The sequence below is a fragment of the Hylobates moloch genome, unplaced genomic scaffold (genome assembly GCF_009828535.3).
Source record: "Hylobates moloch isolate HMO894 unplaced genomic scaffold, HMol_V3 SCAFFOLD_15, whole genome shotgun sequence".
Taxonomy (NCBI): Eukaryota; Metazoa; Chordata; class Mammalia; order Primates; family Hylobatidae; genus Hylobates; species Hylobates moloch.
Window position 1 is genome coordinate 49,063,061 of NW_026652290.1, and position 19,453 is coordinate 49,082,513.

Here is a 19,453-nt window from a genome sequence, read left to right on the forward strand (position 1 = left end):
AGCTCCTGCCTGCCTCTCCCTTAGGCTAAAAGCCCCTCCACAACAGGCACATGCTACACTTGTTCATCCAGCAAACCATTGGCGAGGTGCTCACCTGTGTAGGACACTACCCTAGGATCCCCAGCTGGGCGATGAGTGGGACCTGGTGCCTGCCCAGCACTCAGAGACCAGCAAAGAAAACAAATGAGCCTCTTGCCTACGCTCAGGGCTAGGCTGGAGCAGCTCAGAGGAAACATCAATCTAGGAGGGCTTTCAGGAGGAGGCACCCCCTCCCCGAGCCTTGAGGGGTATGGGACCCAGCTAAGGGGACGAAGCTGGGGCAAGGCATCCATCTGCTCCTTCCTGGCTGAGCACCTCACCCCTGTGTCCTGGGTCAGTTGGCATTCCTCACCCCCAAGGTGGGTGGTGGGTGACCAGCTGGAACCCTGGCTGTGGTGGCAGGGGTGACAGAGGCTATGTGTTCAGCTAGGGTGGGTCCTCTTAGCGCCTGTCCGCCTTTCTCCCTCCCTTTCTTCCCTTCTAGGACTGAGGGAGAGGGTGGAGGAAGGAGGTGCCACCTTGATTAAGGCTAATTAACCCCTAGCCAGGCAGGCAGGCGGGCGCTGCCCTCATCAAAGGCCCAGGCGGGCCTCCATTAACGCCCGCCCACCCAGCCCTCTGCACATAGCTCTCCCGCCCAACACCAGACTCTGCATCTCTGTGCCAGGGCCGGGGCCACTCCAGCCAGGCCCTCGCTTTCTTACCCAGCCTTCTTACCTAGCTGCCAGAGGACCCCCAAACCCAGAGGCTGCTCCTTCTGCCTGGAATGCCACTCCCTCTCATGCCACCATCAGGATGGACAGTGCCCTCCAGCATCTCCCTAGGCTGCAGCCACAGTTACTGTGGAACATCTCAAGGAGGGGTGTCTGAGATCTCTCCGAGTCCTGCACAGGGTTTCCGGGAGGCTGTGGGCCCCATTTGTGGACTGAACAGCCGGGAACACAGACGGGAGAGTGGAGGGGGGGCAGTGGCAGAACAGTGGACTAGGGTGTGGGGGCTTGGGGCAGGCAAACGAGAGGGAGGGGCGGGTCATCACTGTTCCCCAGCCTGTGATGGCTCCTCCAGCCTCTGCTCAGCTAGACAGAGCCATCAGGGTCACCGGCATGGTCCTGCACCCGCCCCTGTGGTGGCCTCCTCTCCAGGCCTCTGGACTGTTGGTCTTCTCTCTGTAAGCCTGGCCTCTCCCTGACTGAGACTATTGTCAGGCCATTCAACCTACCAGAGATCCATGACCCACGAGGCCTAGGAGATACCACTTCAATGGTGGTGTTTAGGGCAGGAGGAAGCTGACACGGCTTTGAGGGGCTGGGGGTGTTGAGAGTATCCCAGTGCTGTAAGAGGGAGGGGAAGTTGAGCTGGCCAGCCTGACACCAGGCACGGGGCCCTTTCTGCTCTATCCAGCTGGCAGCTGAGAGAACTGGGGCCCAGAGAGGGCGAGCAACCTGCCCTGCACCACGCAGCCTTGTGCCCTGCTCCTCAGGGAGGCTGACTGCCAGGCTTGCAGGGCTGGGGGCAGGGGGTTGACTTGGCAGAAGAGGTGGAAAGGAGGGTCAAGGGCATGGGCAGCTGGGTGAGCTGGCGCAGCAGGAGGCCAGGTCAGGACTTTGGTTGCAGGTGGGAGTCTGGGTGAGGAGGCCAGGAAGTAGTGGGCAGGGGACATGAGGGCCACTGGGCAGGTACAGGGGCTACCAGTGTCACACATTGGGTGGTAGGAGGGCATCCAGGGCCCAGGATGCTGGAGCATGGAGGGGCTTAGAAGGTCTGGCCACAGAGGAGACGCATGGTCAGAAAGGGGCAGGGTCTTCCCCAGGCCACACAGCTTCTGAGGAGAGGCAGGGGAGCCAGAGGGGGAGAAGTGGTCAAGGGGCTAAGTGCCCAGGACACAGGGTCATGGAAGTGTCCTGCCCAGTGAGAGGTGGGAGGCTCCTTGTTTTGGAGAATCCTGTGAGCCCGTGGATGAGCTCACTCGCACCTGCCTCTGGCGTGTCCCAACAGGGCCCTTCCGACAGAAGCCTGACTGTTTTGCATCCCTGGGACAGCTGCCTGGAGCTCTGGAGGAGACCCCACCCCCAGGATGGGTGCCCTGGGCTCCTGGCCAGGGGGTGCACTGTTGTGCCAGAAGGCTGGACCCCCGAGCAGCAGAGTGTGAGCCACACTGCTCAGAGGACAACAGGAGGGTGGGACTGGAGGGCCGGGGAGGGCGCAAATAGACACGTGCACATGGGAGCTAACCTCTGAGGATGTAAAGGCGTAACAGTGATAGAATGGGCTGGGCACACTGGCTCATACCTGTAATCCCAGCCCACTGAGGTGGACGAATAACCTGAGGTCAGGAGTTCGAGACCAGCATGGCCAACATGGTGAAACACTGTCTCTACTAAAAATACAAAAAGTAGCCAGGTGTGGTGGTGCGCGCCTGCAATCCCAGCTACTGCAATCCCAGCTACTCAAGAGGCTGAGACACGAGAATCTCTTGAACCCGGGAGGTGGAGGTTGCAGGGAGCCAAGATCGTACCACTGCACTCCAGCCTGGGTGACAAAACGAGACTGTGTCTCAAAAAAAAAAGAATGATACAATGGACTTTGAGGACTCAGGGGAAACGCTGGGAGGGTGTGAGGGATAAAAGACTACACACTGGGTACAGTGTACACCACTCGGGTGATGGGTACACCAAAATCTCAGAAATTGCCACTAAAGAACTATGTAACCAAACACCACCTGTTCTCCAGACACAGCCGCGGTCCTCATGAAGCGCCCAGATATGTGGAGAAGGGTGTCGGGGAGGTCTCTTGGCCTGTAATGGCCACATGTGCTGTGGGAAGAATCTGGCAAGAGTCCCTGGGGTATGAAGGGGAGGGAGGCTCATTCCTTGGTTGAGGGTCTCAGGGCGGACTGCACGGAGGAGGGAACACAGGCAGAGTCTAGAAAGATCAGCATGAGTCATCGAGTTGAAAAAGGAGGGGTCAAGTTGGGCTGGGAGGAAACAAGCCAGAGCTCAGTGGAGCCAGGGCCATGGAGGCTGAGGGACGTGGCAGCCCAAGTGTGGCCAGTCCTGAGTGCTGGCCTGGGGGCCCCCTGTGGCGCAGCTGGGAACCATCAGGAGGAATGGGGGCCCAGGTTTTTGGGGAGATAGATCTGTGGCATGGCTGGGGAGGGAGGGCTGGCCCCTGCAGAAGGAATCCAGCTCGAGGGTGGAGATGCATCCAGATGAGGGCTGCGATCACACAGAGGTGGACAGGAGAGCAATGTGAGAGGTGGTATGGATGGGGTACACTAGCCCTTCTCTTCCCTCCTTCCTGGCTTCCACCTTTCTCTAAGTGGCAAACTCCCGCCCATCCCTCAAAGTCTGTGCCGGCGCCCACCCTTGTAGTGTTCCCCCACCCCCGTACCGGCCCCCACCCCTGTACCGTCCCACCAGCAGCAGCTCCCGCTCGCCGGAGCGGGGACGCAGCCGTCTCCAGATGTCCATAGTGAAGAGGGTGCTGCTGCTGTTGAAGATGGAGGTCAGCGACGACATGAGCGCGGCCAGCATCACTGCGATCATCAGCCCCCGCAGACCTGGGGTGGGACGGGGGGATGCGGTCTGACCCTGTCCGGCCTTAAGACAGCCCCGGGAACCGCTCCCGCCTGGGCTCTAATGCCTGAGGCCCGCCCGCCATTCGCATGCTCCTCCAAGGCAGAGGGCGGGAAGGGAGAGAAGCTGAGGAGATTTGAGGTGAGCAAGACCCAAAATGAGGAGACTGGGGAGGCCAAAGACAAACCGTGGGGACTTCGGAGCTGGCTGCTTGAGCCCCAGGCTTGCTGGCAACCTTAGGCCCGACCGTAATTACTCATAATGCTGAGGCCGCGATCAGGCCTCTCCTTTCTGCAGAGCCTGGCATTGACAAAGCACTTTCACACCCATGCCTTCGTCCGAGGAAAGCATGATTAACCCGCTTGACAGATGAGGAAATGGAAGCTCAGAGAAGGAAAGAGATTGCCCAGGGACTCACAGCAGGCCAGCGGCAGAACTTTGGGGTGCGGTGGGGTTGGTGAGGAAGGCTTGGGTGGGGCCTCTGCTTGAAGGTCACACCCTGGACAAGATGCACACCTCACCCCAGCGTGCAGTGCCCCTGTCTCTGGAATTTTCCGCCACTTCCTGTGCATGGCAGGACCCAGCAGGCATAGTGGATCCCCTCTCTCCTTGGCTCTGTGGTTTTCCAGAGTGGGAGCGAGAGCTCCCCTAGGAGGTGCGGGTAGCATTGCTGTGAAAGGCCTTCTGGGGGTTGTGGGCTCAAGAGGGCCTGAGGGTGAGGAGCCCTAAAGAAGGTGGAAGGATGCTCAACTGCCCATTCCATGCTGTGTGGCTTCAGGCTGGTCGCCTCCCCTCTCTGGGGATGAGTTCAAGTCTGTCTACAAGAAGTCCTGCAATTTTAAGCACCTCCTTTACCTCTACAAACTCTTGCCCGTCTGTCCTAGGATAAGCCTGACATGGGCCCCCCTGCCCCGAAGGCACAGCCATTTATTGCCTGGCTGGGTTGTCTGGCCTCGGTTCTGTGTCTGATTGGTTGTGTGACTTCCAGGTGTCTCTGGGCTCTCTGTTCACTTGTCAGAAGCTGGCTGGGATGGAGCCCAAAGGAAAGTGAGTCAAATCACAGTTTTCCCCAAAACATTTCTCCACCCACCCCCTTGTCTTGCTCATGGAGATGGATGAACTTGGAGCTTATTCCATCCATTTCTTAGAGAGGGAACTCAAGGCCTAGAGAGGGATTGTGGCCCGACAATGGCTCAGTGTCAGCCCTGGAGGGCTTAGTGAGTCCCCTTGCCCAGAACAGAAGAGAAAAAGCAAAGCCCCAAGGTGGGAACCACAGCGTGGCCAAGCCTGCACCCAGCATTTTCCCTGTGTCATTATGTTTAATCCCAGCAACAACGCTGAGGGGTGGGTAGGTGCCATTATCTCCAATTTACAAATGAGGACACCCAGGCTCCAAGCAGGGAAGTGACATGCCCCAAATTTCTTGGCCAGTGAGTGGCAGAGCCAAGATCTGATCCTAGGTCTGTGTACTCACTTCCCTTAGGCCTGAGCTCTGCAGGAGGGAGGGAGGGAGGGAAGGAGAAGAGGAGAGAGCAGGGTGGGGCTCACCTGAGGGATCGAAAGCTTCCAGGAAGAGGGGATTAGAAAGAGGGGGACCAGGGAAATCTCCAGCACCTGAGAATCTGTAGAGGAAAAGCTCGGGCTGCAAAGGGCTCAGGAAACTGTTTCTGCTTTTTGCTTAGGGTTTAGGGTTGAACCTCCCACACCCCTTGCTATGTTGCTTCCTCCTCCTTGCATACCTCCTGTGATGGGGAACTCATCACCCCATATTAAAATGGCAGGGATGCCGCTACCACGAGAAACATGGAAAAAGCCAAAACCTGCCCACTAGTTCTACCCATTGGCTTGCAGTGTCTCAGGGCAGTGGGCGGGGGGCTTGCAGAGGATAGGCACTCATGCCTGCAGATGTAGTGGGGGGTCCTGAGCTCCTGATCCCAGCAGAGTAAGCAGTTTGTGTCTTGGGTTTGTGTCTCAGTCACTGTACAACCTCAGACAAGTCACTTTCCCCTCTCTGTGCCTCAGTTTCCCCATCTGTAAAATGGAGCCAATAACCCTATCTCATAGCATTTAATGAGAAACTGTTAGTAAAGGGCCTGGCACCCAGTAGGCATGCAAGAGGAGAGAGTGGGTGGCCTTTCCCAAGAGATGGTACAGCATAAGATAGGAGATCAGGCTGTGCAGACAGATGCATCGGGTGAGAATCCCAGCTTTGCAGCTTACTTGCCATGTAACCTGGGCCAGGTCACTTAACCTCTCTGGGTCTCAGTTTCCCTGTCTTTAAAATGGGGATGATATAGGCCAGGTGCAGTGGCTCATGCCTGTAATCCCAGCACTTTGGGAGGCTGAGGTGTGTGGATCACCTGAGGTCAGGAGTTCAAGACCAGCCTGGTCAACATGGTGAAACCCCGTCTCTACTAAATACACAAAAATTAGCCAGGTGTGGTGGCGCGTGCCTGTAATTCCAGCTATTTGGGAGGCTGAGGCAGGAGAATAGCTTCAACCCAGGAGGTGGAGGTTGCAATGAGCCGAGATCACACCATTGCACTCCAGCCTGGGCAATAAGAGCAAAACTCCATCTCAAAAAAAAAAAAAAAAAATGGGGATGATACTAACAGCACTAGGGGTTCCTGAGAAGAGGAGGCCAGTGCATCACCTGGGAAGCCCTGGGTATGGTGTTGGCACGCAGTAGGTGTTCGAGTGTTTTCTATCGTGAGTGCTTCTGCTCTCCTCTCCTAGGAGCAGAACAGCCCACCGGGATGTCACCCAGCATCACACTAGATCCACAGTGGCCTCCACAGTCCCCATACTCATTGGGCCCCAAGTCCCACCCCATGCCCTCCACCTGGACCCCCAATCACACAGCCTCACCAATGGGCATCAGTTCCATGACCAGCTTGGGGTAGGCGATGTTGGAGCAGCCAACCTCGGCCCCGCAGGCCCGCAGGCACTCGGACGGCACCACGCAGCCCACATCATCTGTTCGAGAGACGGACACTTGGTGTCTCTCCCCATAGACATGAGCACCTGGGATGGGCAAGATAGGGCTGGGGGCAGGAGCCTGGCCCAGACCTGCTCCATCAATGCCTCTGACCTGTTACCATTTGGCCTTGGGCCTCAGTTTCACAATCTGAGCCATGGGGAGGGCATGGCCTCTGAAAATCCTTTCCCCTGCTGTTCTCCATCATAACCCTTCTTCCTGATCCCACTTCTCCTTGGCCAGGGGGCTCACCTGCCGTTGGCTCTGCTGTGTGAGGTCCGCCATTAGAGTCTACCCGGGGCCTGAGCCTCCCTTGCCCCCCTCGTCCCCAGCCATTCTCCCCAAAGGGGGAAATGGAGGCTAGAGAAGAGAGAGGCCTGCAGGATGGACCCTGCCCCAGGCCCTCAACCTGTCCCCTGGGCTTTGTGTTCACTCAGCGATAAGTCGACAAGTCGCGTCTGTCCATGGGCAGCCGGCTTGAGTGTGCTGTCACACAGCTGCAGCTCATGCAGCAGGGCTGTGGTGAAAGTTCAGGGGCTGGCGAGGCCTGCCTGCTCCAGCTTCCTGGCTTAGGATGTGGGATCACAGCCCATCCACACCCCTGTCTCCAACCCTGGGGTCCAAGCTTTAGGCCAGGCTATTTCCTGCTGCAGAGAGCTGAGCTGATGTCCAGAACTCTCCAGCCACTCAGCCTCTCAACAGTCTACAAGACCCTGGGTGATCCAGATCTTTGGCCCCTCCCCGCAAGTCCCTCCTCGCTCCCACCTGAGGCCTGCCCCAGGCCTTGCCTGAGGACTGCCTCCTTCCAGAATTCCGGTCTGTCCTCCCCACCCCATTCTCGTCTGTCCCCTTGCCCCACATCGCTTTCCCTCATCCCTTGTCATCCCTGGGAGGACTTGGACATGTTTATTCGGTTCTTGCCACTTCCCTGTTGCAGGTGAGTCCTGAGAGGATGGGGTTCGCCTCGTGCTATCTCCCCCATGGCTGGGGTGGTGCACACGACTCATCTGTTGAATGAATGAAGGACTCACGAATTTCCCAGGCTCGGGCCAGATCCTGACTGAACCCTAAATCCAGGCATCCCTCGGCCTCCTGCCCTGTGTGGGGGCAGAACCCCGGCCTACATCCACAGCCCTGAGGTGTGGGGCTCTCCGCACTGCTCTGCTCAGTGAGATTTGCTGGTGTTGACAGTCGTGGGGCTGACTTTGGCCTAGTGATATGTAGGGATGAAGAGAGTTGACCCACATTCACTTTTTCCTCCCGTAAAAGACTTTCTAGAAACCTTTGGCCCCTGCTCCTGGGGGTTTTCAGGAGGGCCCAGAGTGCAGAGCTAACCAGGAGATGATGATTATGGGGGAGTTCAGAAACAAGCTGACTGACAGCACTGCGGTGGCCTGTTAGGGACAGGCAGAGTTGCAACACAGCAGCAGCAGGGGTGGCTGGCATTGACACTTCTGTGACTTTGTGCTCCCTCTGTAGACTGCCCCCTCCAAAGCCCCTTTCTGATATGTCCCTTCTTAGATGCCCAGCCCATGGGGAAGGGCGGGTCTCAGACCCCTTCCCCCAGGCCAGCTGGCCTGGGGCAGTGTCCTCTACCCTGGCACCCTTGACCATGTCCCAGTCTCCAGCCCAGCCTGTTTGAGCTCCAGGCTTCCCAGATCCCAGGTTCCTGTCATCCCCTAGGCACCTCCCTGTCTCCTCCCATCAGCTCCCAGGCCCATGGCTTCTTCCCCCTCCCATCTGGGGCCCACCCTGCCCAATCCCATGCTCCTCCCCAGCCTCCTGTCCATCCTCTCCACACTTTGGAGTCACAGCTTTCAGCATATCACTTATTTCTCAGGACCCTCCTCCCTACCCCCACCTCTCAGCCCATGGCATCCTGGGGGGGAAAAAATATCCTTTCTATGGCATTCGAGGCCCTTGACAGTTGGTCCCAGAACCTCCCATCCCAGCACCGTGCACAAGCCACCCTGACCTGCTTGTATTTTCTCACACACACCCAGCACTTGGACGCCTCCATGCCTTTGCAGACGCAGTCCCTCCTCCCAGGGCACCACTGCCCGTCTAACACCCACCCCCACCCTTGTTTACCTCCTGTTTCCAGGCCCATTGCAAAGGGCTTGTCCTCTGAGGCCTTCCCTGACTCTCCCAACCCCCAAGGCAGTAGCAGCTTCCTCCCAAGGGCTCCTAAGGCCAAAGATTGAATCACAGTTGTTTGTTTACATAGTCTACCTTCCCCACCAGGATGGAAGCTCCCCAAGGGCAGACACTGGGTTTGAATCATCTCCAAGTCCTAGGTATCGCCTGGTCCAGGGCAGGGCCCAGAAGAGACTTTCTGGGAACACTGGTTGAATGAATGAATAAGTGACTGCATGGTGTGGAGGAGGGAGGAAAGGCACAGGAGGAAAGGAGGAGTGGGAGAAGGAATCCCAGAAAGAGCCATGAGGAGTTCAGGCACTGTTTGATCCAGCTGCCCTACCCTATCACCTCTACCCCCATTAGTTTTTCAGGACCAGAAAGGACATAACTTGCCTGGGGGACACAGTCGGATCCAAGACAGAGCCGGGGGCCCCATGGCAGAACTCTGAGGCCACTGGGGTCCAGGATTCAGAGGACAGGTGATGGGCCACTGCTGATGGGCTCTGAACCTAGGCAGGCTGACTGGCACTCGGAGGACCCAGCCCTCCTGGGAGGGAGAGGTGAGACGTCGCAGCCATATAATGTTTCAGAAAGCCGGAGTCAGGAGATTCTTTGTGAGTTTCTTCAGCGCATTCCAGGCTCTGGGCATGGGAAACCGCCCCGAGTACCACTGGTTTGACCAAGTGTTTGTGCTGAGCAGCAAGAAAGAACAACTTCTTTATGAGAACAGTGGCAATGGTGTCACCATTGAAATACAGTCCCCCAGGACTCCAGAGTAAGCAGCCCCGGGGAGGCAGAGTGGGGGGCAGTGAGAGCTGGGGAGCTGGCAGGGGTCTATGGGTTTGCCAGGGTGCCAGCTTCTGCAGGCATAGGAGCTCCCCACTGGGCCCCACTTTTGCATCAGCCCCTCGTCCAGCCAAGGCCCACACCAGAAGCCGGGGCTTGCCCCTCCTCGTCCCCTTGTCTTCCCTCCCCATGGCCAATGCCCAGTCCTGTTTGATTATTAGGGGAACTGCACTACCTCCTCGCTGTGCCTCCTAATCCACTCCCCCTGCAAGCAAGCAAAGGGAACTTCGAAACCCACCAATCTGCCCACGCTCTTCCCTGCTCACACCCACTCCGTGCCTCTCCAGCCACTGCAGGGGTATCACAGGCTCTAATTAAGGCCCTCCCACACCCCTTGCTATGGCCACCTCGCTCGGCCACCCTCTCCTTGACTAATTTCACCCAGACTTCTGGCACCCCAGGCTATCCTGGACACCTCTGGGTCTCTGTGTTTGCTGTTCCTTCTCCCTGGAACACCCTTCCCACCTTCTGTCGTTCCCTGGATTTATCCCAAGGAACTTATACTCATTCCTCTCAATTCATGATGGACATCTGAGCCCTTCAGGCTTTGGGGCTATATCCTCCACGGCACCAATAACTCTATGACCTGTGACTGTCCTGCCTCCCACCCAGACTATGACTATGGGGCCTCAGGGAAAAGTCTGGGTCTCAACAGTGCTTAGCACAAGCAACCATATGGTAGCCTCTGCAAGTGTCTGTTGACTGAGTGAATGATTCTCTCCCAAGGAGGTCACTGAACACATTCCCTTGAGGGGTAATCAAGGTGCTCTCTACTCCCTAACCAGGCCCGGCACATTCCCGGGAGCCAGTCCAGACACTGCCATTGCAGGAGGGAGCAGGAGAAAGGCTTCCAGACCTGAGTTCAAATCCAGTTCTCAGCCAGGCAGAGTGACTTACATCTGTAATCCCAACACTTTGGGAGGCTGAGGCAGGAGGATTGTTTGAGGCCAGGAGCTCAAGACCAACCTGACCAATATAGGGAGACCCCATCTCAATTAAACAACAAAGCCTGGTGAAAGCATGTCTCTACCAAAAACATTAAAATTAGCGTGGTGGTTCATGTCTGTAGTCTCAGCTACTCAGGAGGCTGAGGTGGGAGGATTGCTTGAGTATGGGAGGTCCAGGCTGCAGTGAACCGTAATTGCACCACTGCACTCCAGACTTGAGGTGACAGAGCAAGACCCTGTCTCAAACAAACAAACAAACAAACAACAACAATAACAAACTCAGCTCTCCCAATCCCTTGCTGTATGAGTGATTATTAAGATCTCTGAGACTGGCCAGGCACGGTGGCTCATGCCCGTAATCCTAGCACTTTGGGAGGCTGAGGTGGATGAATCACTTGAGGCCAGGAGTTTGAGACCAGCCTGGGCAAGATGGCGAAACTCCGTCTCTACCAAAAAATACAAATATTAGCAAGGTGTAATGGTGCACACCTGTAGTCCCAGCTACTTGGGAGGCTACGGCATGAGAATCGCTGAATCTGGGAGATGTAGGTTGCAGTGAGCCCAGATCAGGCCACTGCGCTCCAGCCTAGGAGACAGACAAGACTCTAATTCAAAAAAAAAATAATAATAATAATAAAGTAATAATGCCGGGCATGGTGGCTCACGCCTGTAATCCCAGCACTTTGGGAGGCCAAGGCCGGCAGATCACGAGGTCAGGAGATCGAGACCATCCTGGCTAACACAGTGAAACCCCGTCTCTACTAAAAGTACAAAAAATTAGCAGGGCGTGGTAGTGGGTGCCTGTAGTCCCAGCTACTCGGGAGGCTGAGGCAGGAGAATGGTGTAAACCCAGGAGGCGGAGCTTGCAGTGAGCTGAGATCATGCCACTGCACTCCAGCCTGAGCGACAGTGCAAGACCCCATATCAAAAAAAAAAAAACAAAAACAAAAAAACACAAAAAATAACTCTGTGAGGCTGTCTCCTCCTCTGTGAAAACTCAGAATTCTGAGAACATCTATAGGCCAAAAACCTACCCTCAACCTAAACTTCACACCTTATACAAAAATTAGCTCAAAATAGATCACAGATTTAAATGTAAAATGTTTAAAAAAAAAAAAAGATCAAACTTTTGGGGAAAATGATAGGAGAAAATCTTTAGGACCTAAGGCTAGGCTGTAAAAGTTGATCATACACATTGGATCATTCTTGTCTACAAAACTAAAACAGAGTTAAGAGGACAGTGGGGGAAAGCACCCACGGTACATAACATTAATCCAAAAATGCAATTCCGTGTGAGCCTGGCTGGTGAAAGAAACTCCCTTTTACAACCTGCAACCAGCTTTATCTATAGCTGCTGAGATAACTTGCTACAAACCTAGGACTAATTTTGCTTACCACTGTCACTTACCAATCAGAACTCTGCAGCTGCCCAAACCCTTACTAGTGCCAAGGAACTTTCTCAAAGAGCACTAAGTAACATTTCTGCTTTCAAGAAAACTTCTAACCTTCTTTGTGTTCTCCAGACACATCAAAGACCACCCAGTCTTTGTGCATGCCCTGAATTGCAATTTTTCTTCCCAAATAAAACGTTAAATGTAGAGATTCATCTCTACATTTTCATTTTGACTTCAACAAAGTGAATAGTTCTTAGACTTGACGCCAGAAGCATGATGCATAAAAGGAAAAATTGATAAACTGGACCTCATCAACATTTAAAACTTCAGCTCTGTGTAAGACACCTCGAAGAGGATGAAATGGCAAGCTACTGACTGGGAGAAAATATTTGCAGAGCATGCACCCAACAAAGGTCCTGTATCTAGAATATATAAAGAACTTTTGAAACTCAACAGTATAAGCCTGGGCAACATAGCAAGACCATGATTCTACCAAAAATAAAAAACAATTAGCCAGGCATGGTGGTGCACACCTGTAGTCCCAGCTACTCAGGAGGCTGAAGTGGGAGGATGGCTTGAGCCCAGGAATTTGAGGTTGCAGTGAGCTATCATCACACCACTGCACTTCAGCCTGGATAACAGAGCAAGAGCCTATTTCTAATAAAACAAAAAAGTAAAAAAGTTAAAACTCAAGGGTTAAAAAATAGACAATCCAATTAGAAAATGGGCAAAAGATATGAACAAATGTTTCACAGGAAAAGACAAACAAATGGCATATAAGCCCGTGAAAAGAGATTCATTGACATTAGCCATCAGGAAAGCATAAATTTAAGCCACAATAAGATATGACCTACCTATCAGAATGGCCAAAAAAAAAAAAAAAAAAAATAGTGGTAACACCACATGTTGACAAGGATGTGGAGAAACTTGATCACTCATACACTGTTGGTGAGAATGTGAAATGGTGCAGCCACTCTGGAAAAAGTTTGGCAGTGTTTGAACATGCAACTACCAGGACCCAGGAATAACACTCTTGGGCACTTATGCCAGAGAAATGAAACCTGATGTTTATATACATATGTATATGAATGCTCATAGCAAGGTTATTAGTAATAATCGAAAGCTGGAAACCCCACATATCCTTCAATCACTGAAATGGTTAAGCAAACTGTGGTATATCCATACCATGGAATACTAGTCAGCAATGAAAAACACAAACAATTGATCCATGAAACAACGTGGATGACTTGCTGGAGAATTATGCTAAGTGGGAAAAAAGGCCAATCCCAAAAGTTTATCTACTATATCTTCCATTTATGTAGCATTCTTGAAATAGCAAAATTGTTGAATTGTAGAATAGATTAGTGGTTGCCAGAAGTTAGGAATGGTGGTCGGGGGAGGTGTGGGGATGGCTACAGAGAAGGAGATCTTTGTAGTGATAGAACAGTTCTTTATCTTGATTGGAATGGTGGTTACACAAATCTATATACATAATCAGATTGTATACACACACATAAATGAGTGCATGTAAAACTGGTGAAATCTGGCCAGTGCAGTGGCTCATGCCTGTAATCCCAGAACTTTGGGAGGCCAAGGTGAGAGAATCACTTGAGGCCAGGAGTTTGAGACCAGTCTGAGCAACACAGTGAGGCCTTGTCTCTACAAAAAAAAAAAAAAAAAAAAAAAGAAAAAAGAAAAAAAATTAGCTGGGCATGGTGTCTGTGGTCCCAGCTACTCAGGAGGCTGAGGCAGGAGTATCGCTTGAGCCCAGGAGTTCAAGGCTGCATTGAGCAATGATTGTACGTACCACTGCACTCCAGCCTAGGTGACAGAGCAAGACCCTATCCCAAAACAAACAAAAAACTGGTGAAATCTAAAAAAGCTTTGTGGATTGCACCAGTGTCAATTTTCTGGCTGTGATATTATTGTATTATAGTTATGCAAAACGTCGCTACTGGGGAAAACTGGGTGCGTACAACCTTCCTGTTCATCAACTGCAGAAGTGTGGGGGTGGTGGAGGGGGAAGTGAGGCCTTGGACTCCCTTCCTGAACTCCCCAGCCTCTGTGCATTGGTAAGAACAAAGGCAGAAGCTGAGGCAGCTCAGAGAGGGTCTTACAGGGGATCCACAGCAGCAGAGGGGCTATAAATGGGTCTTCAGGACCCTCAAGGCAGGGCTCTCCTGCTGGGACCACCTCCCCTCTCTGGCCCTGGGGCAGGGGGAGGATGCAAATATGTGTGCCTGTTCCCCAAGGGCCACTATGTTCAGTAGCATAAAGCCCTTGGGGGGCTGTATGGCAGAGTGTAGGACTTCAGGCTTGAGGGGTCAGTGATGAGGATCACAAGGATGCTGGGCCTAGGAGGCCAGTCATTGCCCAGGGCAGTGGACTCAGAGGCACGGAGTCCTGATGGGCCATGAATGGTGGAGAAGGCCTTGGAGGAGGGGGGTTTGAGGGCACAAGGCCTAGAGATGTCACCAGCCTACCGAAGCAGCATCCTTAAAGGCCCCAAACCAGCCCCATCCAGATCCAGAGCAAGTATGGGGGATGGGAGGAAGGGCTGGGCCTGGTGCCCGGCAGACTGGCTGCAGCACGCGATGGGGTTGGGGCTGTTTGTTGGGCCAGATTTAATGGGCTTTGCTGTCCCACCCTCAAAGCCTGCCTTCAGATGTGGTCTCCACGCTCCCCATAACCAGGGTCCCAACCCCAGGGGACGCTTAGCAGAAAGCTAGGCCTGACCCCAGCCCACAGCGGCCCTCTTGGCCCCTCCCTGCCCTAGGGTTCAGGTCGGGTGCTGCCTGCCACGCAGAAGCAGTCCAGGGACCCCTCCCAGAGGGGATCAGGGCTCAGGACTGAGAACTGGGTATCTGCTCAGGAAAGCCCTGAGTTTGGGTCAGTTAGTGCCCTATCCCTGCCTGGAGTCTCCCAGCCCAGTACCCTAGACCTGTTTCCACAACTGGACAGCTGGGTATCTATACAGCCGCACCGACTTCCCGCCACACCGGCGAAACTGGGCACAGCCAGGGTTGATCCAGGATCACCAACAGACCCTGGGGGCACAGGGGGGTGCCAAGGCTGTTGACCCCCTGTGTGACCTCAGGGAGAACACTGTCCCTCTCTGGGCTGGGTGTTCCAGGAGCTCTTGGGCTTAGGCCTCTGAGCTTTTAGGAATTCGGGCACCAGGGGACCGTGGGCAGTGCGCCCGCCCCAGGTCTGTCTGCCTGTCGAGGGGTGAATCAGCTTCCGGCCCCGCCCCGGGCGGCACGTGACCGCAGGTGGCGGCGGCAGGGTGAACTGGGCGGCCCTGAGTCACCGGCGCGCCCTCGCCCAGCCTCGCGCCGTCGCCGCGTGTGCGCCCCACTCCGCCAGCGCCCGCTCGGTAAGCAAGTGCCGGCCGCGCCCCCGGGGTCCCGGGTCTCGCGGGGCGCCGCCGCCCCCCAACCGCACTTCTGGGTCTCCTGGACCCCTCCCAGAGCCCCGGCCTCCTCCGGGCAGGCCTCCTGGGTTGCCGGCACCCGGAAATTTTAAGACCCCTCCCTTACCCGGAAGCCCTCGGTTTGTGGGACGCCTGTGTGCCGGGGCCGCCTCCCACTCTAAGAAGCTACTGGGAAGTTCCCCGGCTGCCCTAGTTTCTTTCCCTCAGAAGTTGCTAGGACTTCAGGCAGTTCCGGAAATCTGGGATGTGGGTTCCCTGCACATAGAGGCACGCTGAGCCCTGGGACGTGGCCCACGGCTCCCTCACCGCTGTTCCGATCCCTTACGTTCTCCCTATCCCAGTCCAGTGCCCCCACCTCACCTTCCCAGCCCCAGCCCCAGCTCCAGCCCCGTCCTTCCCACGCCCACCTGGGTTCCCGGCCCCGCCCCCCGCCGCCCCTCCCCGCGCGGCCCGCCCTCCGCGCCGAGCCGGGCTCATCAGGTCTTTCCCGCAGGTTGCTCATGGGCAGAGGAGCAGAGGCCGCGGAGAGGCCCCCGAGCGCGCGGTGCCCCAGCTGGGCCGGAGCTAGGAGCCGGACCTTGCCCACCCACCCCCGGCAGCAGTGCCCGGGCAGGCGGCGCCATGGCCTTCTCTCAGGTGCAGTGTCTGGACGACAACCATGTGAACTGGCGCTCCAGCGAGTCCAAGCCCGAGTTCTTCTACAGCGAGGAGCAGCGGCTGGCGCTGGAGGCCCTGGTGGCTCGCGGCCGGGACGCCTTCTACGAGGTGCTCAAGCGGGAGAACATCCGAGACTTCCTCTCGGAGCTGGAGCTCAAGCGCATCCTGGAGACCATCGAGGTGTACGACCCAGGCTCTGAGGACCCTCGGGGCACGGGCCCCTCTCAGGGGCCCGAGGACAACGGGGTCGGCGACGGCGAGGAAGCCAGCGGGGCGGATGGGGTCCCCACCGAGGCCGAGCCGCTGCCCTCCCTGGAGTACTGGCCCCAGAAGTCGGACCGCTCCATCCCGCAGCTGGACCTGGGCTGGCCGGACACCATCGCCTACCGCGGCGTGACCCGGGCCAGCGTCTACATGCAGCCCCCCATAGACGGGCAGGCCCACATCAAAGAGGTGGTGCGGAAGATGATCAGCCAGGCACAGAAGGTGAGGCAGCGCGGGGACTCCTGGAGCCACGGCCCAACCAGCCACCGGACCCCTCTCAATACAGGCTCACTCAGAGCTCAAAACGGGAGCCCAACATGGGCTTCTAGGGATCGCTACTGTTTCCCTGGCTGGCTCCTGGGTGGAGGTTTCCTCCCCACCTTCGTGGGGATCCGTAGTTTCTTTGCAGGGTAGGGTTCCCAGGTCCTAGCAGGTGACAGTGGGCTGCCCCGTCTCAAGGGGCCTCTTTATTGTTGGGGGTGTTTCTGGTTCCCCAGAAGAAGGCACCGAGATAGGGTGGAGTGCGGAGGGGAGGAACCCCAGGGCTTCCTCTTACTGTCCCTTAGAGTGGCTCTGATTCACTGTAAAGACACGCACACACCGTGAGCGCTCTGGTGGGGAGAGCTTTTGTTGTGGGTTGAGGGAATAGGCATGGTCCGAGTCCATCTGAGACTGGCCTGGAGGTCCTTGTTCAACACTGCCTGTTTCCTAGCTGTGCTGAGCAACTGGGAGCAGATTGCACACCCTCTCTGAGCCTCTTTGTGAGCTTTGCAATGGTGGAAACTTTCCAGGCCAGGATGCTCGGGTGAGGGAGGTGTGGTCCTCATCTGTGGAAGTGGAGTGAGTCCACCTGAGCATTGTCCACCTGAATGTTGCCACCGGAAGGGACCTCAAGCCTTCTCTGGCCCTCCCCTTCTCCACCCCTGTTGGGCTGTGCAGTGCCCTAGCTGTGGGGGGCCATTCTTGGCTGACACACCGTCACACATTCTGAGAAGGGGTGCTTGCCACTTGCAGAGACAGCTAGGCCACTGCTGGACAGTTGTGACCATGAGCAGGTGCTAATGCCTGCTGCACGTAAGTACCTTCTCATCATTTCCAAGCACATCTTGATTTGATAGATAAAGCTTACCTAGTGAGTTGTGTTGAGGATTCTGAAGCCAGGTCTGGGCCTCAGGTTGTGGGATGACGTGTTCCTAGCTGGGTCTAATCCCTTTATACTTCCAGTCCCAGAGCAGGGCAGCCAATTGCAGAAGACCAGAATGCTGCCTTCAGGGACCATCCTGGCTAACTGACAGGGCCTTGGGGAAGCTCGTGGGCAGAGAAACCAGAAGTGTGTCAAGAACTGATGAGGTGGCCCCGGTGGCCCCTGGCCCTGGCCCCAGTTTCCAGGAAGGTGGAGTCCCTGCCCAACAAGGGGACCACTTGGGTCAGCTAGCTGGGTGGGGGCGCCTGGCCCCTGGCCTGGCTGCTCTCAATTCACTGACTGACCCAGGGCAGCTTTGAGGCTTTGGGTTTCTGGTCTATAAGATGGAGGTGGTACAGATAAAAGCTGCATCTTTGGCTATTGTGAAGATGGAATATTGGGTGACAAAAGTAAGGAAGGAGTTAGAGGAAGAGGAGGAGGAGGGGGAGGAGGAAGGGACCTTCATAATTTGCAGACTGAGAGACCCGCCCTACTAGAGGCTAGAGAACCCAGTCCCCACAGAGAGCCTGCTGGGATCCCATTACCCAGCCTCCACTTCCATCTTGAAAATAGGGAAACTGAGGCCCTGGGTAGGGGGACCTGCTGTGCCAAGGTTCCCACTCCTCTGTGCCTCCCCTCCTTGTCAGCGACAGGAAGGATGCAGATGGGAACAGCCAGAGGGTCTGCAGACAGACAGATCCCCTGCCCAGCGATGGGCCAGATAGGGGCTCCCAGGGCCAGGGCTTCACCTGCTGACCCCAGGTTCCTCCCTGAGTCTCTGGCTACAGCTGTGACCCAGCCACTCCATACAGTCCCATGGGCCACCTGGAGCTCCTTTTGCTTCCCACAAAAGCCCCACAAGGTTATTAGTGTCACCTAAGGTGACATTGCCTTCCTTTGCTTCCCACAAGGTGATTGCTGTCACCTGTCTAAGGTGACATAGCTAGGAAGAAGCTGGTCCCCAGTTTGGGTGCCAGTCTGTCTACACGGCCCCACAGTGAGTGATGTCCTCCAGCCCCGGACTGGTGGGCCCTGCTTTCTGCTTTTCCAGCCCTCGGGATGGGGCACTCACTGCTGAGACTGCTCCCTACTCTCAGACCTCAGGGAGTCCTCAAGGGTCCCACAGTGGGGGCCTCAGAGGCAGTAGAGACTAAGCCCCTCATCTGACAGACAAGGATACTGAGGCACAGAGAAGGACAGGGATTTGTTCATGACTCCACAGCATTGTGGTGAGCCAAGCCCCTGCTTTCTGCCCTGGGCACTTCCTTCCCTGCCACATCTGTCCTGGGACCCGTGGCCCAGGCATGTGTGGCATGTGTGGGCAGGGATAATAACAATAGCAAGTGTTGATTGAGTGCGAGGCGCTTTGTAATCTCAGCCAGTGTTATCTGTCCCATTTTTCAGATGTAGAAACTGGTTAGTCCCTGCCCAAGGTCACCTAGCTAGTTCTCAGGTAGAGGGGTGGGGACCAGGCCTGTGTTTCCCTCAAACTCCAGGCTATCCCTTGTGCCCTGGCCCTGGCAGGACAGAGTGACAGGCGGGGGCTGGGAGGGGCAGCTCATCCAGGCCACTGCAGTCCTCCAGCTGTCCTGCCCTGGCTGCTTCCCAGGCTCACAGGAGCAGGGCCCGGACACTGACGGATGCTGACGGGGCGCTTTGTCTGCCTGCTTGCCAGGAGCGCTCCCTGCCTTATCTCTCCCCGTGAATCACCTCTCCTGCCCATGCTTCCACCTCCCCTTCTCACTCTGGTATTGTGTAGGGAGAACTCTGCCTGCCCCCCTGGCTGGGATGGGGATCCTTCTGCCTGGGCCGCCTTGCCGCACACTGGCCCCTTCCCACCGGGGGCTTCAGGCTGGGGCTGCTGGGGCTGAGTCAGAACAGCCCAGCCCGCCGCCTCCTCACTCACCTGTCGTCAGCACAACAGGCAGACCCTGGGGCAGGGAAGTGACGCAGCACTCGGGAGCGGCTGTGTTCCTGTCAGGACTGCTGTCAGTCCCCG

General features: G+C 56.0%; 2 protein-coding genes across 5 annotated transcripts in view; one reads left to right on the forward strand and one right to left on the reverse strand.

The window, feature by feature from the left end:
• Positions 1-19,453, reverse strand: part of SLC5A10 (solute carrier family 5 member 10) — a 71,739-nt gene that overhangs the window by 1,795 nt on the left and 50,491 nt on the right. For 2 of the 4 annotated variants that reach the window (XM_032176959.2, XM_032176957.2), the window contains 2 exons: positions 6,483-6,590; positions 3,448-3,598 (listed from right to left, as the gene is read on the reverse strand). In XM_032176959.2, coding sequence (XP_032032850.1) covers positions 3,448-3,598; positions 6,483-6,590 — 259 coding nt within the window. Of the gene's footprint in view, positions 1-3,447; positions 3,599-6,482; positions 6,639-19,453 lie in introns of all 4 variants that reach the window. The other 2 variants (XM_032176956.2, XM_032176958.2) reach the window with 2 other exon arrangements.
• FAM83G (family with sequence similarity 83 member G) overlaps positions 15,546-19,453 on the forward strand; it is a 33,300-nt gene continuing 29,392 nt past the window's right edge. The window contains exons 1-2 of the mRNA XM_058428882.1: positions 15,546-15,596; positions 15,844-16,493. Coding sequence (XP_058284865.1) covers positions 15,972-16,493 — 522 coding nt within the window. The 5' untranslated portion in view covers positions 15,546-15,596; positions 15,844-15,971. The remainder of the gene's footprint in view (positions 15,597-15,843; positions 16,494-19,453) is intronic.